The sequence below is a fragment of the Pleurodeles waltl genome, chromosome 2_1 (assembly GCF_031143425.1).
Source record: "Pleurodeles waltl isolate 20211129_DDA chromosome 2_1, aPleWal1.hap1.20221129, whole genome shotgun sequence".
Taxonomy (NCBI): Eukaryota; Metazoa; Chordata; class Amphibia; order Caudata; family Salamandridae; genus Pleurodeles; species Pleurodeles waltl.
The window spans coordinates 606445164-606462705 of NC_090438.1; the positions used below are offsets into that span (position 1 = coordinate 606445164).

General features: G+C 41.5%; 1 protein-coding gene across 3 annotated transcripts in view; it reads right to left on the reverse strand.

The window, feature by feature from the left end:
* Positions 1-17542, reverse strand: part of ELMO1 (engulfment and cell motility 1) — a 1154836-nt gene that overhangs the window by 890328 nt on the left and 246966 nt on the right. For all 3 annotated transcript variants that reach the window (XM_069215589.1, XM_069215618.1, XM_069215598.1), the window contains one exon: positions 16595-16667. In XM_069215589.1, coding sequence (XP_069071690.1) covers positions 16595-16667 — 73 coding nt within the window. The remainder of the gene's footprint in view (positions 1-16594; positions 16668-17542) is intronic.

Consider the following 17542-nt stretch of genomic DNA (forward strand, 5'->3'; position numbering starts at 1 on the left):
TGCGTAGGTGAGGAGAGCCTGCCTTAACCTCTAACCACAGCATTAATTAAAACAAACAGAATCTTCAATATGAATATTATCTTCTCCACCCCTCCAAGGACCAACCAGCTTCTGATCCGTCATCTGCATTCACACCACCACCTGAATTTCCCTTCCCACAGAACTCTGGCAGTTATACTGTAACCTTGAACATCCCTGTTCCTCGTACACAATGAATGGGAGACTTCAGCTCCTCATTAGATCTTCACATCTCTTGCCAAGATTCTTCTCTCAGACCTTACTATCAGCAAGCTAATACATAGGACAATACACCTTTCCTCTAGCTAACAAAGCCTTGAAACGCACCTGCAAGGAAAGAAAACACACTATCCAAGCAAAACACACTTCAGAATTATGGCCTTTAGTCAGTAGCAGCTAGCCTGACTCTAGCTAAACATTTAATGTGTATTTTAAGTACATGATTAAAGATACACACGTAAACTTTAAAAAATATATATAAATGCAAAGAAGAGAAATACATTTTGATTCTATAAATGCAACTTAAAGAATGAACGTAAAACCTGAATAACGTGTAAGCATTTCATATGAACATCAGTATGCAAGTTTATACAACTTCAGTTTTTTAGTGATTACATTAATGCATTTACGTACTTAGACGTTATTTTTTATTAAGGCACACAGTAAAAATAATATTAAATGTCATTGCGTATTTTGCACAATCCTGATGTGTAAAGGATGGAGTCTAAGTTGTGCTACTCCACTAGTCACAGACTTTTTTCGCTTAGCACTTTAAAGACTTTGCAACAGCATTGCCCCCTACAAAATGTAAAAATCCATAATATATTGTATTATGCGGTTGCAGCAGCTAAAAGAGCATTTCAGCTGGCAAAAGAAAATGTATTCAAGTACTCTAGAAGCAGATTAAACTGCACAGAACAAATCTTATAACATGATTTACCGAGCAGGTAACCTAAATTGCTTCACATGTGAAAATTATCATTTCATAAGGTTTCACAACAAAATTCCGCTTTGACTGAAAAGAACCCAAAGGTTCTCATGTACCTAAAAACAAAAATAATCTGCTTTTGCATTTGAAGATTCAGCAGTATGGTAAATATGGAAGCAGAAATTTGGCGTTTCTTGAAGCCATATTTTTCAGCTTTTTCTGCAGCCATTCGTGGAGCTTTGTAGAGTGGACTGGTTAAAGGCAGGCATGATCATGAAACATCTTTTTGAGGTGGCCACACCTTATTCAGCACAAAAATATTTGCCACACACCTTATTCAGCACAAATATATTTGCCACACTGGTTTCTGGTTTGAAACACGCTTATACGGTCTTTCAAGACTTTTAGGAGGAACTTCACTAGCACGTTCACAGTCATAAGATCTCCTTTACCTATGAGCTTGTGTATGATCTGTGTCATTCATCTAGGTTTTGTGTAAAGTTTGTATTCTGACAAAAAACAACAGCATGAGTACAAATGTTTACAACACCACAAAAGAAAATAAGAATGAAACAGGGAAGAGAACATGTGCGGACAAAGCAGAACAGACCGACAATGGTGCATTTACTTAATTTGCAAGGTCTCTTGCTTCTGTATTCTCTTCATATCCGTCTAGAAAACGTGAAATGAGTTTAGCACCTTTTATTTTTCCCTGGACCACAAATCTTTTTCGATAACTGTTAGGGACTGTTTGCTAGTCCACAAAAAGGAACTTGTTCCGGGGACTCTACTCATTGCTGGAGCAGTGCACTGCTCTTCAGTTACTTCCATTTCTGCTCCAGCTGGAAGCTCATCACTAACTGCGGATTTATCTTCTGTTTTTGTTCCAGATTTCCCCAGTTGTCTGACCTACACTACACCTTCACTTCACCTTCAGTCAGGGCCTTGTTCATCAAAGGTGGTTTGATGGATAAGTCAGATTCAGTAAAACACAAACATTAAACACAAACACGAATGTCAATTCAGGGCTCATATGTACACAATGCCATTAATAAAAACCTGTTATTTACAGTTAAATAAAATAAGGAAGAAATAAATCTCAAGCCTCTAACTACAATTGCTCAGAGGCTCTTGCAAAAATAAATTTTAAGGTGAAGGGCACTGTTCCATTGGTTGTGGATCTGCTCAGGTTACTGTTCTGTAAAGTTCTGAAAGTCTATAACAATTTTCACTGTAATGGTTCTTTCTCACCTCTGTGTCATGGAGTTTTTATGAGAAAAAAAAAGAGAAAAGAAAAAAATATCAATATTAGGTTGACCAAGCATGCAGACCTCTTTGGTCTTTTTGTGCACCCATATAAAATGAATGTTGTTTTTGGTACAATCTGGGATATGTGTTACTGCAAGCTCCAAATCAATCAATATCTAATTGCAGTCTAAAGGCATAACAAAAAATGTGTAGATACTTCAATTTTTCTGTCAATTTGTTCATTAGTGTGTTGAATTTCTCAAATGTATAATGTACGGTTTAGCATACTCAAAAAGTACTAAAACACCACCCCAAACTTGAAGCAGTAGCCAAGAGACCAACTCAGATGGACTACCACAAAAAGACTCAGGGGAACAATTTTAGGGAAAGGGCATTGGAGAGTATATTCTGTAGATAGGCAGATGCAATTATTATCAGCTCCTGAATGAAATAGGTGATTTGTTAAATTAGAATTACAGAAGTTCTCTTTTCTCTGTATTCCTCATGATGGTTTTGGAAAATTGTGGCTCATCCAGCTACAATCTTATGAGGAAGGTGTGAGAATCGGGCCCAGAACGAGCTGAATCCCTAATAATATACTGCACAGTTATCCTTGATATTTACAACATTGAGCAGCTAGAGTGGCTCTCTTTAGTTAACATGGGAAAATCTCATGTCTTACTGGTTTCTACTTTGTCAGTTCATAGCTAGCAAGCTAAGGTATCCAAATCTAGTCCTCTTGATGATCTGTAGTTTTTAAAAAATTTAACAAAAGTTCTTCCTGCAAGACCGGGTTTTATGTCAAAATCATTGCTCATCCAGGTTCCAGAAAAACACACACACAAAGTATGCAGTCAACAACAACAGATTGCTCTGTTTTCCAGGAAGGCTCATCCACTCTCACTTAAACGATCAAAGGCCTTTTATCTGCATCAGAGTTGAGTCTTCATTGTTCACTGTTTGCAATACAATCAAAGGCCTGTTAAAAAGACCAATACTTGTGCTTGCAATTTCAAAACTCCCCTAAATGAGAATATCCGGGTTATAGCCAGGAATGTCTTATTTTCCAAAATGCTCATGATCACCTGGCTACTGTAGATGAAATCTACATTGACACGTAGTTGGCTCAGGGTGTGGTTCACTGTTGCAGGAATGGCGCAAATAAGTACGCAAGGCTGCGTCTGATACTCTGGTAGAGGTTATTTTATTGGTTACATATGGTGATAAGTAAGAAAACGATGGCTTCTTGGGTAGTTCATGCAGTATTTATATGTCTTGTCCTGGTAGTGGTTCACATTCTTCTCCTTGTTCTCTCTCTCTTTGTTTTTCAGGTCTCTCAGGAAGCACATGTGAAAACAAGAAGAAATGTCTCGGTAAGTGCTTGTATTTTCCCTTGTTTTATTGTCTGGCTTTCCCTATCCTGCTGCTGTCTCTTTTCTTCTTTTCCATCTGCCCTTCTCATGTGCTTTCCCTTTCTAACAGGGGGTTGCCTTTGCTTTTCTTTCCGTTCTCTTTTTGCTCTTCTCTGGCGGTCTCTAGAGCACCATGTAGGTACTTTTCCTTTTCTATCTTTCTTTGTTCTCATGGTCAATACCTGCTTTTTTTTCTTTAGTGTCCTTTTCTTACTCCTTTCTGCTCATTTCCTCTCCTCCCCGCCTCGTTTTGTGTTAATGTGCAGCCCCCTTCCCTGCCCGTGTAGTTTATTGTTAATGTGCAGCCCCCTTCCCTGCCCCGTGTAGTTTATTGTTAATGTGCAGCCCCCTTCCCTCCAGTCCCTCTTTATTAATTCTAATCCCGTCCTCCATACCCCTGCCCCAGCCACTAACACGCACCTGGTGATGCCACGCTTCTCCAGAAGCGTGGCGAGCTAATGGATTCTGCGTCCCAGAGACTGGTTCTTCTTCTGTCCCTGATCGGGACAACCGCCGTCCGGCTCTTCACCCTCCTCTCGTCCCCGATGGGGACACACGGCTCCTCGAGCTCCTGGGTTCCTCCGTCCTCCTGGTCTCTCTCACCTCTCCGTCAGTCTTCTTTCTCGATCGCCTTCTAGAAATCCGAGATCGGGTTCTTTAAACGTCCGTCTTCCCGCCATGACCTCCATGCCTCGGCTGGATTGGCGGGCAGGCCGAGGACTTCCGGGTCCTCAGTGGCAGCCTCAGCACCAGTAGTGGACTCGTGCGGGCCGGCCTCGTCCGGCCCGTCACATTCACTAAATAGGATGCGCCAATGAAAATAGCCACCAACTCTCATGTTAACTGAAATCCCACCAAATCTCTGCCCAAAGTCAAATCCTCAATCACATCAAACAAGTGAGTCATAAACATGCTGGGCAAGGTTTAATCCAGCTTGGTTGGGTACTAAAATCTTTCTGCTCGGACTTCCCTCTCAAATGAAATGAGGCATCTGTATATAACAGAGACCTACGTTGAGTTGGTGAGTACAAAAGCTGTTCTTGACCTTGTACCATAAGTTCTCAGTGGAGTCTCAATGGTTCTTGAAGTCTTGGCATATTTAAAACGTTTTTGAGAATGTTAACCAAGATAAAACTGCCTTGAATGTTTGGAGTCTGACAATACCATTAAATATCTAACATCTGCTCAGAGCACAAAATTGTAACCAAATCACTGCTTATGGTGCACTGTTCATTTGATAACAGATATCAAACTTGGGATTTTATGGAAAGTGTACAAACGGTTTATTTTTAATTATGTATGAACGTTTTCCTCAAGCATAGTAATTCCAATTAGTCCCCCTATGCACAGGAAGACATTCCTGTCAAGGCTTGACCCTCAGCTTTGTTCCTCTGAGTCTCCTGAGTATGTGTGTAGAAGACATAAGTGCTTTCTATGGGTTCAGGGTACCCAAAACCAATATCACCTCTGGGCTTTATGGAACTGTGGGAAATGGGTTCTGCCTATTTAAAGTCCATGGATTTCTCTCGTTTTGGACTACCTGGTTTCACAGTCAGTCAGTCTCACTACCTGAGTGTCAGCATTAAAATGAACAGGGCTTACAATGAGTGACTCAAGTGCCAACCACCGGTGTCTGCCTTTCAAGATAAGGTCTGATTCTGAGAAGATTTGGTAGGAGGCTCTGGGCTCATCCATGCAAACATGTTCAGACATGAATGTGTGAGGCTACCATCTAAATCACCCCGGCATCTGCATACACGCGCGCACACACACACACAAACAAACAAAAAAAGGGATCCTACTCTGATTGTTGGTGGCCTTTGCAGGCCTTCAAATGAGTGGGCAATAATAGTGTGTGTATGTACATCTATAGTGCTTCACTGAAGTACGCAGAGGGGGTTATTACAACTTTGGAGGAGGTGTTAATCCGTCCCAAAAGTGACGGTAAAGTGACCGATATACCACCAGCCGTATTACGAGTCCATTATATCCTATGGAACTCGTAATACGGCTGGTGTTATATCCGTCACTTTACCGTTACTTTTGGGACGGATTAACACCTCCTCCAAAGTTGTAATAACCCCCAGAGTTCTTTAATGTCTTATACACTATAGGCGATATCTGCACCAAAGTAAAGTTTCACCGTAGTTAGGAGGACAACACATCATTGCTATTGTAAATCAAGATAACAACTGCGAATGTGACATTAATTTTCATATACCTGCCATGCTTGGGACACATCAAGGTTTATAATTTTGCTCTGACTTAGCCCCTAATTAGATTTTGGCCTATGAATCGTCCTGCTGGGCCACATTAATTACTCTGCTTGCCAGCCACCCACACATAGAGCCATTAGCCAGTAATTAGGCTTGTTCCTAGGAGAAGAAAGGATGGGGTCAGAATCTGCATGCTTTACTGCTCCTGGACTGGGAAGGTCTAATCCCACAGAAACAATGTAGGATAGACAGACCTCTGGAACCAGTCACAGGAAGGGCTGTCCTTGGATGTTTTGGAAGTAAGGGACCAGGAAGCCATGACAGTGTGTGGTAGTGCTTCGGCTCTCAGAGAATGTCCTACAACAAAGTACTTGGAAATGTCATCTTAGAAATTTACAAAACGGTGTGCAGTAGGGTTGGGGCAAGATTGGCATGAGGATGTCATCCTACGATTTGGCAGAGGTGGCAGATGAATTTTCCACCCCCACTTAAAATTTTCTGCACAAGGGAGAGATGCTGTATGAATGCATAACTGGAAGAGGGAAGACTCCTGACTCCTGCAGAGATAGACTCTAGAACTTTTGGACTTCAGCTAGCACCAAGGGACTACGATTAGGACCATTGGTACTGGCTCACCTACACCCTCTAGGGGGCAGTAGAGGGACAAACCTGTTGGGGGTGGTACTCAGATTTTCCTGGCTCTACTGTGGGTGGTTCTGCAGGTCCGCAACATCCAGTAGGAGGGGGTCCTGACTCCTGCTGACACACATGAGCCTTGCAAGGGACTAGGGGCCATATGTACTAAAGCATTTTCCCACAGACACAGAATGGGTAAAACCCTCTGATACATCTGGCCCTAGAAAACCATATGTTTTGGGGAGTGTGTAGGAAGGGAGGGCACTCTGTCTTAGGTGCCCTAGGGCTGCCGCTGAGGAGGAACCTGGGACAAGGAGGGGTGCCAGATGCCCAGACAGGAGACAGGTCCTGTGAAAGGATGGAGCAAGAAAAGGAAAGCTCCAACAGAAATATAACAAGCATTTACAATGCAATAGGTCTCGCATTTGCCTGAGTTATTGGTGTTGTAAATGTGTAACTTGACTTTTCTTGCCACAAAGTGTTCAACCCTGCTACATAATTTGATCCTCTCTTCCACATTATCCCAGTGGCCCTGCATATAACTAAAGCACTTCCATTTACCTTCTTTCTCTAACTGCAGCAAAAAATGAAAATATTGCCATTATTTGTTATATTTATTTATATTAATATTTTAATATTTTGGTTTCCCCCAAACCTAGTGTGGGGACCCAGAGATGACCAAGACAGAAAGAGCATGTTGTGCTGGCCATTTCGATGGTGATCCCATTGTCCTAGGACCACCACATGGTGAGTTATGGGCAAGAATGTTTTGTAAAAGGAATGACCTGCAGAGGATTATTGGGCGAGTTTCCGAGTGCAGCGAATATTGTAGTATCTTGATTGTAATGCTCTGAACAGCTCCTAGAGCTTGCGCTATATAAAATTTCAAAAAAATAATAAATAAAAAAAAAAAAAAAAAAGAACCTCCCTCCAGCTTGAAGCCTTTGGGCACAGACACCACAAAGTGAAAAAAAAAAAAACAGTGGCAATGCCCCAAAACAAGGAAGAGGAAGAATCAACATATGCACACGGAGCACGAAGTGGAGAGGCAAAAGAAAAAAGTAGTGCGCCATACTAAGGTATATGGCAGATTGTGCCGTAATCCATGTAATAGGGTCAGTCTCCAAGGTGGTAACAAAACACCCTTGAGGCTTGATAAACGTAAAGGAACTACCTTGAAATCAATGGAATTTTGAAAGGCAGGCCAAGGAATGAATTAAAGTAAAGGGCGTGGTGAAAGCCCACAGTAGTAGATTACAACATGTCGAGACAACAAGAGACATGTCGGAAGACAGCACATGCGCACTGCATAGGCTCAACCTAAAAATGTAGAGGGCAAGAGACATGAAGAAACAACACCTAGAGTCTAATGCTGAGCAACAGGGGACAGAAAAAGAAACCAAAATTGACAAAATTAGTCTAGCAGTGCCTGCCTAAGTTGGCGAGCGTGATTTCTGAACGTGAGTGGTTGTGGTAGGTCGTGACCGCTTGTGATGAGAAAGCTGCTGCTCTTGTTGAGGAAACTGCCACTCAAGTAGAAAATCTTCTTGAGCGGCAAAAAGTTAGTGCCTTCTGCTCCGCATGATGCAATTAGCTCTGATTCTACAGCAGGTGAGAAACTTCCACACTGAAAATCAGTTTGAACGGTGCACCTTACCCAAACTTAGCAGCTCGCAAAACTCCACGTAGTGTGGTAAAGATTTTTCAGCACTTTGCAGAGTTCCACGTAGCAGTACTCCGCGAACCCCGCCCAGGCCTAGCTAATGTACAGGATAGGAATAGGCCAAAATTACCACCCTGTTAAGACAATATTGACATGATTTACTGACTTCACACCACCTGTATTTGGCCTGTTCCTATCGGTTGTAATAGGCCCATCCACACACGAGGTACTGTTTTTATTAGTAGAAGAGTGGGAATACTGGATGCTGGCAGTTTTGCCATTTCAATTTGTTCCAATACTGTCCAAAGGCAAAATGTGAGGGAGTTATTTTTTAAGGAATGTTTGGCCTTTGCAAGTAATTCTAGGTAAGAGCTTAACGAGCCATGCCAATTCCAGGAATTCACCAGGTGTCTAGTTTTCAGGTATGTCTTGAGTTTCCAGGTTGGCTAAACAACAATCAGAGGTTGGTGGGTGACAAGGTCTACATATGTTTGGATTTTTTCTGTGGCAAAGAAGATGCCTAAACAGCACCTCTGCATGCTGGAACACAAGTAGACACACATCTGATCACTAAAGTTTTGAGAGTGAATATTAGACTGTGCATTAGGAAAATGCCATTTTCATAAATTGCAAATATCTTTCCAAAGGTGTGATAGATGTTATTATGCTCTACAGGAAATGTTTTACTATTTTACAAAACAAAGTTTTTAACTAATGTCCCATTTTCACCTCAACTGACCAGTGATAGAGCAAAGGTTTCAGAGGCTTCTAAAGCAACGTAGGAAAAATGAATCTTACTCTTTCATTGGGTATTAAAAGACAGGCAGAAACCTGGGTTTATTTGATTTGATTGCCGTACCCTTGGGTTTAAGTGCCACTACACCTGCTACAGTAATGGCAACCACTCTCAACAAATCAAACTCAACAGTTCACTATCTATGCTAGTTCCCGTAATGCAAGGTGTTCGAACTGTCAGCCCTAAGGATGGTTTTCCCCCCAAATTTGCCTTACTGCTCCATTTATGCTGATCTCATTCATGTTGGCCTTAGGACTCTGTGCATTTTACCACTGCTAACCAGTGCTGAAGTACGTGGGCTCTCTCCTTTAAACACAGTAAATTTGGCTTACACCCAATTGCCACAATTAATTTACTTGAAAGACCCTAGTAAATTGGTACTACATGTACTTGGGCCTGTGAACTAAATGCTACTAGTGGGCCTGCAGCATTGATCATGCCACCCATTTACATAGCCCTTTAAAACATGTCTCATACCTTCCAATGCAGCTTGTGTATGGAGATTTAAACTGCCATTTCATCCTGACAAAATAAACCTTTTGCCAGGCCTAAACCTTCCTTTTTAGGTCTCAGTTAGACAGCACTTAAGCTGTCTCTTCGAGACATGTTGTGTATACTTTATGGGCTTCCAGTGCACCAACTGGTCACATGTGCGTTTGCCTAAATCCATACTGTGCATACTGTTAGCAGGTTATAGGTGCATGTGTCGCTTTTGAAAATTACTTAAAAACCCTAGCAGTGTTTTCCTGCTTTGCTTGTTAATTAATGTCAGCGCATCTCCTATTTTATTTATTTTTTTAAATAAAAAATGCTGTATCCTTGAGTTTGCTTGAAGTAGTATTTATGATCAATTATTTCAAGCAATGGCTATATAAAGACTTGCATTCAAATCAACATCACACAGCCCCAGCCAAAGGAACGTGAAAACACTGACGTGCACACAAAACAGACACACAAGCACTCTTACTCACAAGCAGCCATCATGTGTGTGTGCGCTCAAGAACATACAAGGAGAGTGGACAGTACGATTCAAATGATGCTAGTGTGCACGTGCAGGGTTTGTCACCATGACGTTTAATAGGTTAATGCTCTGCTTATCCTATAACTAGCTTTTTTTCCAAGCAGTTCAGCACAGTTTCATGTTAAATATTGCTGGTCTGCTGAACATACATTATTGGTCTAACCTGACTTACTGCTTTCACTGCAGAATTTTAAAACATGATTTCTATAATTAACAGAATAAGGCAGAATAGCAATGCAAAGACGTACTTTTGCACAATGTATAAATGAAAACTATAAATATTGGCAAAGCCAATAGGTCTTGTTCTTTTTGCCAATGCCAAACAGCAATAGCAACAAAAAAAGCCAGAGTGTCTGCATTTGCTGAATGACTGCTAGGTAGTCTTATTAAACAAATATGGTTCATGGCTGGATTGAAAATATATTGTTTTGGGGATTTATTACTAAGCGCACATACTTATCACTAATTAATCTGCCCTCCCGATCACCACCTCCACCCAATTGCCAAACACAATAGCTCACCCATAGGTGAGACCTACTGGCTTTGCCAATGCTTGTTAATACATATAACTCATCCCAGGTGTATGCTCATAGGGCAGGGTGCATTGTATTTAAAAAGTTGGAAATGTACTTTTAACTTTTACCTGGCCTGGTAGTGAAAAAAATCTAATCCATGTTTCCCTACTGCAAAGCCTACCTCTTCTATAAGATAACATTGTGTTACTTTGTTACATTTAATATGTAAACACTTCAATTTGGGAGCAGATAGGAATGTCTAGTTTAATGTCTATAGAGTTGTATTTTAAAGCACTCTTTCATTGTAAAGATGGATTTTAAGTCACAATTCTGAAAATGCCACTTTTAGAAAGTTTGCATTTTCTTGTCCGAACCATTTGGTGTTTGCTGACTGTATCCTGGGTCATATGATTGGGTGTAGCTGGCTGTTGGCCTTTGGGGATTGCTCCCATAAAGTGAGACAAAGAAGCATAAGTGCTGGTAGGAAGGGTGGGCCATCTCTGGCTTGACGAGGGGGAGAAGCTGTCACCTACCACACTTGCACATCACAAATGATCCGCCTGAGGACAGTCACAAAGTGTTTGACACTGGTCTATTATGACCCCAGACAAGTTGGGGCCAGAACAGAGAGGCAGACTTTTCCAATCATCTCTGGGGATGGGAAACTCCTCCTACTTCAAAGTGGGCACCAGGTATAAGTAGTGGACCCTCGGACCCAACTCTTCAGTACACCTCAGGACCTGCGGATAACTCATCAGGACTGTTGTGCTGCTCTGCAAGAACTGCTACTCTGTTACCCTGCTGTCTGAGTGAAAGGACTGGCCCTGCAGCTTTACCCCGGGGCTATCAGAGTGACTCAAAGGATTAGTTGGCTGGCCTCCTTATCAGAGCACTGGGGACAGAAAAGAGTCCAGCTACCTTGAACACAGCACCTGGACTCAGTCTGTTGTAATTCTTGCCCCATGGGGTGCCACCCCATCCTGGATCTTTGGGAAGTGGGCCTTAAGGTGCACTGCCAGCCCAGCTGTGGTCCTCTGAGCTGAACCAATGTAGTTCAGCATTGCATGCATCTACTTGCAGCCACTTCAAAAGCACCACTTCGTGGCACATCCCTGATGGAGGACTTCGCCACGCAGTCTCCTTGAAACCACCACTGCCTAATGCATCTTCAATGCAGGTCTCCGTATCACAAGCTCCTTGTCAACAGCATGCTCAGCAACGATGCAGGACTCTACATCGCAGCCTGGAAGCTTCCACAGAACTGCCAGTGAGTGACACCTCCTCCACATAGGATCTGACAACACTCCTCAAACAGGATTTAAGGTACTTTGGTTCAACAGGCCTAACTTGATCCCTATATCCGGGTCTGCACTCCATCGATGTTGACCTGAACTTGTGACTCTGTCCCAGTCCAATATGACCAGATAACCACAGTTAGCACGTTGTGATTGTAGGTCCTATTTTCACCAACATTTTTAAAATTAAATTTCTGACATTTTGGTGTCAAATAATTTATTAGATTGTGCCCTATTTTTTTAAATTAGCGTGGGAGTTTTCTTGTGTTGTTTTCATTTTATTACTGCATGTGTGCTGAATAAATACTTTACACATTGCCTCTAAGTTAAGCCTGAATGCTTGTGTTGAGCTACCAGAAGGTTAAGCATATGTTAGTTTGGGGTTTGCTTGTGACTCCTTCCTGACAGATTGTGTTTGCTGCTTGATTAGGGGTTTACCACCTCAACCAGTAGCTCAATTTCCAACATAAGGGGTCTCACAAAGTTCTACATCCCCAACCCTATTTAACTCATATACTCTGGCAAAAATTCAAAAGCAATCAATCCTGTCCTACGTTCTCCATGCAGATGATATCCAAAGCTGACTGTCCTTCTACCACATGAAGTGGAACTTACTCAAGACTGAATTCCTTTTTCTATCTCTCCATCACTACCTGTACTCAGTACACGTGGCTAGACTCTCAAGGTTCACAGCTGCACACCTAAACCTGACTGCACCAGACCACGTGGGATAATGCTAGACATGAACCTGAACTTGCATTCGCATATCAATGCCTATGCAAACAAAATGCACACTACCATCTCAAACGCCTCACAATTATCAAACCCTTCATTTCGGAACCAGACTTTAAAAATGTGATACAATCACTTGTTATCTCCACAATAGATGACAGAAAAGCACTTCTCACAGGAGTCCAAAAATGCACCCTCAATGCAGCAGCAAGAACAGTATCAAGAATAATATGTTTTGACCATGTTACGTCCGTTTTAATCACTCTCGCTTGGTACCCAGTTATAGAAAGAAGCATTTCAAAGTGGCTTGCAGCACCCACCTAGCCACTGTGGTACTCTGAAATGTCTTGCATAGAAACTAATACGGTCAGGGGGTTGCAGTCTCCTTCTCTTAGGATCTCCAAGATTCAATAAATAAAGAACTGTCTCCTAGTCCGTCTCTGGAAATGCTCCTGGAATCTGAACTTGATCCTACCTGAAAAATGCACTGGCCCGTCGGTTGAAACCTTTAACAAAGACTTACGCCGCATACTAACTGAGAAATACTTTCCGGATTAACCTCCATCTCTTGTCATTTGTTACACTAATTAGATCTTTGTTTTGTTCTATCGCAGGCACATCGATTTTATTTGCCCGTATAATTTTGCTGCTATTAGATTCCACGTGATAAAGTAAAGCGCTTTGACACTCGTGGAACTTGTTTGTGATTATTTATAAAAAGTCAAATAAATATACAAATGATTACTAAACTGGTATGATAGGTCAACATTATACAAGAGAGCCCAGAACTATATATGGGGGCAGTGGAGCTAATGTAGTCAGTCTCATGTTCACCAAACTGCTACCTTATACAATTGTTTATAAAGTGTGTATACACCACATGGGGCCTCGTTGCGCTAGGAAATTGTGCTAGGATAAGTCAGTAAGCAATTGAGCTAAGAAGCCTGGTCTCAGAGGTGTATAGTGAACCCCAAAGTGCTACATCACAGATTTGCTTCAGTGCCAGGCAGTTCTGCACCACTATTTGCAAAGGACGACATTTGCAAAAAATCTGCACCAACTGCCCAGTGAAAAAACACAATTACTTTTTTTTACAGGCCAATCAGTGTGAAAATCACTTTTGCGCTGTTAAGCAGTCAAAAAGGTCAGAGAAAAATTATATATTTTCCCCAAGCAATTTTCCAAAGCAAAATTGAACAAAAGCATAGAAAAAATGACTGAATGCAATTACCTCACAATTAGCAGAAAACTAGATCTTTACACAGAAAGAGTGCTTTTTGTGATTTGGTGTAAATCTGTTCAGTAGTTTTTGAGATATTGAAGTTCAAACTTTATGTACATACTTGTGTATTTTTCATGCTGCAGAGAATTCGTGAACGTTTTGAGGACCCGAGGTCAAAAGATCCAACTGGCTACCAGGTTGTCAGTGCTATCTTACTTTTTGGGGTGTTGACGTGTCCCCCACCCTGAGTCACTGGAAGACCCACAGGACTGCAACTCCTGGAAGAGTCAGTGTCCCCGGGACCGCATCCTCCCAGGGCACTGATTGGTTCATTGCGTGGGAGAGTGTGGGCAAAGAATATAAATCTAATTCTCTGCCCGCACTGCCCCAGGCAGGAAACATAGCTTTGTTCCCACCAGGGGGAAGCATAAATAAAAGCTGCTCCTGCCAGTCATTAGCAAAGTAATACAGCTGGCTACAGCAGTACCCAGGACAGGTGCTGGCAGAGAAACTGTTAAGTCTGCGGGGGCCATAGTCCTACCCTGTAACCCAAACATTAAAAATTGTAGGGAGTTTCAGGTGGATCAGGGACACCCAATTTGTAAAGAATTAGAAAAACAAAAAAAGTGTGACAGGCTATGGTGTGGCCAGACAAAAGGAGGCTGTTTCAGGGAGCTGGCAGGATCCTTAGGGGAATCACCCTGTGGCCCTTAAAAAACAAAAAGCTGTGGGTGTCCCAGGTGGAAAAAGAGCACTCTAAAAAAATAAAGAAATCCTCTAAAAAGGAACAGCCAGGGTCGCGCATTTATTATTAACTGCACCTGGCAAGGATCACCCATTAATGCCCCTCACAGACTAATTTACAAACATATTGCTAAATGGAGGTGCCCTAGTCTGGACTGGGGCACTAATGTATGTTTTTTTAGGTGTTGTAAGGTTCTGCAGGGAGTGCAGTAGCCCTCCTCCAGAAATAATATAAAAAGAAAACCCTAGGTTTGGTAGGGTCTATAGAATATGACACCAGATAAGCATTCACAGAGCTGGAGCTTTTGTTCTTCAGCTTGGGAATGCAAGGACCTCTTGCACTTGGTCTTGTGGCCCCACTATGTGTCTTGAGGAGTCTGAAACAAAGATCAACACCCGTTTAATTTTGTTTTAACTACAGATGCTCTATTTGGATGTTTACTGACTGATTTTCCAATGGTTTCTTCGACAAGACCAGTTGATTTTTCTTGTATGTTGCTGAAGTCACCCCTTGATAAAAGCAATAAGTTTGCCTTATATGTATTGACAGTGACACTAAAAAATAATATTGCAATTCACTGAAAAAACAAAAGTTTAAAGTGACAGTTATAGTTAACTATTCAACAAAACCTTAGAAATTCACTGGAAAACACAAAAGTTGCAGTGACATTATGGTTACGCAACAATGTCAGTTGTAACATAACATTTTAAATTAAACTAACACCTAAATTCACTAGTTTTAGTTAACTGAAGTAACTATAACTCGAAACCTAAAGTAACTTTAACTTGTGCCCTAGCCATGCACTACTTATTCCCTCATGTAGTACATCACTCATGACATGTTAAATAACAACATTGATAACATTGCTGATGTCATTTGAAATGACATAATTTATGACAACACTGTACATGGTAGGGGCGAGAGGTATAATAGCTACTGGTGTTTTCCAGTGCTTTTTATTTTCCTTTATCCACCTGTGAGGAGACTCTGACCATCATTGGCCCCCTAGCCGCGGTGTGTTGTTGGACTGATCTCAGCGGCTGCACAAGCAGTCACTCGTCCAGTTCCTGTGCCTGCTCCTACTCCAGGCCACAATGTCTGCACCAGAGGACCCTTTCACTCCCAGAGGAACAGCATACTACTTAGAAAACGGCTAATCAGCGGAGTTTAAAGGGTCACCAGCAGTAGGGGCGAATAGTGTGAAAGGTGAGAGTCCAAGTGGGGCTTTATAACAGTGTTTTAGCATCCTTGGATCTTGTTCCTTTAGCTAAAGGGGATAGCTGCTGTAGGGTACTGTGTGCCATTCAGTTTGCTTTTCACTAGTATTGCTGTTATGGTAGATTAGGCGGTCTGGCTCTCCTGTCTGACAGTGCCAGCAATCCATGTTTCCTTGCCCTTTGCTTGCCTGCCACTTTCTTTCAGACCCATTGTGCAATTGCTTGGTATTAGGCGGAGTCTACTCTATTGGACTCTATCCCACTGATTGTAAACCACCTCTCTTGTACCCCGCCTCTCTCCATGGCTCACCAATATCACACCATGCAATCTGCATGTCTGTTGACTTGTGGGGTGCCACTAAGGAGCTTGGAGGTCTGGAGGCCTGAGGTTACCTTCCGACTTAGATGACACCTCTACAGAATTAAGAGAGATATTTGTGTGAATCATCAGTAAATTATACAAGCATAATTCATAGCTTTATCAAGTCATCAGCAGACTTGCACCTAAGAAGGGCTATGACTAAGGAACATGAACAATGCTTTAGAAAAATCGTACCCAGGCAAAAAATACAAAAATATTCGCTTCTCTGCTTCATATGTCTTCATATTGTACTGTGTGGTATTATACTACGTGGACACCCCATTCACAAAAGGTTTAATTGGATGAGTGAGTGGACAGCAGACTAATATCCGGATAGGTTCTATCAGAGTACGTTTGACATTTCATAAAAATAATTAAGTAGGCAATCGAAAGCACATTCCAATGGTCTGTCTATTAAGCATTCATCTTAAAACAGCTGGACAAACAGCAACACAGAAAACAATGATAGTACAATGGGAGAGCCGAATTACTACAAGAAAGACTTTTATGATTTTAGATCTTAATACAAATCACCTTTTTGAAAAAGATTTTTCAAAACATTTGCTTACTTTTTCTGTGATATAAAAGTTTGTGCCATCAGCATGCTGCAAAGCAAAGTTTTCATGGTTTGGAAGAGACCACCTGAAACAAACAATACTTTTATGAAAAACTGCATTCATTTTCTAAATAAAAAGTCAACACCAACAACTTATTAGCACAAGAAGTGATACGGAGAAAAAAAAAAAGACGGACCATTATAAACATTGCATATACTGATTCCGTGTAAAGTAACTTCCAAAATTAAAGTGTGACCTAAGGGGTGTGTGTGTGTAGTACTAACAAATAATCTTTATTTCTCAGGAATGGGGTTATTAATTTTGGAGTGGTAATACCTCTACCAATTTTTTAAAAAAACAACTCTATTTAGGTTACAAAAAGGCTAGAGAATCTCTTGTCAGTCCCTGGTAGGTGTAGTACAAGTAGCAACAATTCCCAAAAGAAATCCAAGTTAAATTCAAGCATCCCAACAATTTTTTAAACTCAGAAAACACCACACTAGAATACTAAACAAATTCAGGCAAACAGAATAAATGTTTAATGTAAAAGACAACAATATCATCCAAATCAGATAAGGATAAACCAACATATGAGTTTCTAAAGTTTTTAGACAAAAGACAAAAGGCACCATAAAAAAATTGAAGCAACAACAAAATCACTGTTCGCAGTTGACCAGGACTGGGTGCGTTTTCAGAACAACTGTGAAGGAGCATAGGTCGGATATCTTCACCCACTGAACAAGGAAAAAGGTTTGAGTAGGGCAAAAGTTGGTTTAATTGCTCCCTTAGGAGCAAACCTCAGCAACTAGTCATGGTCTCCCAGAGGCAAAAGAATGACAAAGTCACACTTTTCTCCAACTGCTGGAAAGTTCTCTATGGTCAGTTAGGAGTCCTTCTGTTTTTTTGTGTTGCCCAAGGCAAACAAGAGGTCGGCCACGTTGCCCAAGAAAAAGGAGGGGG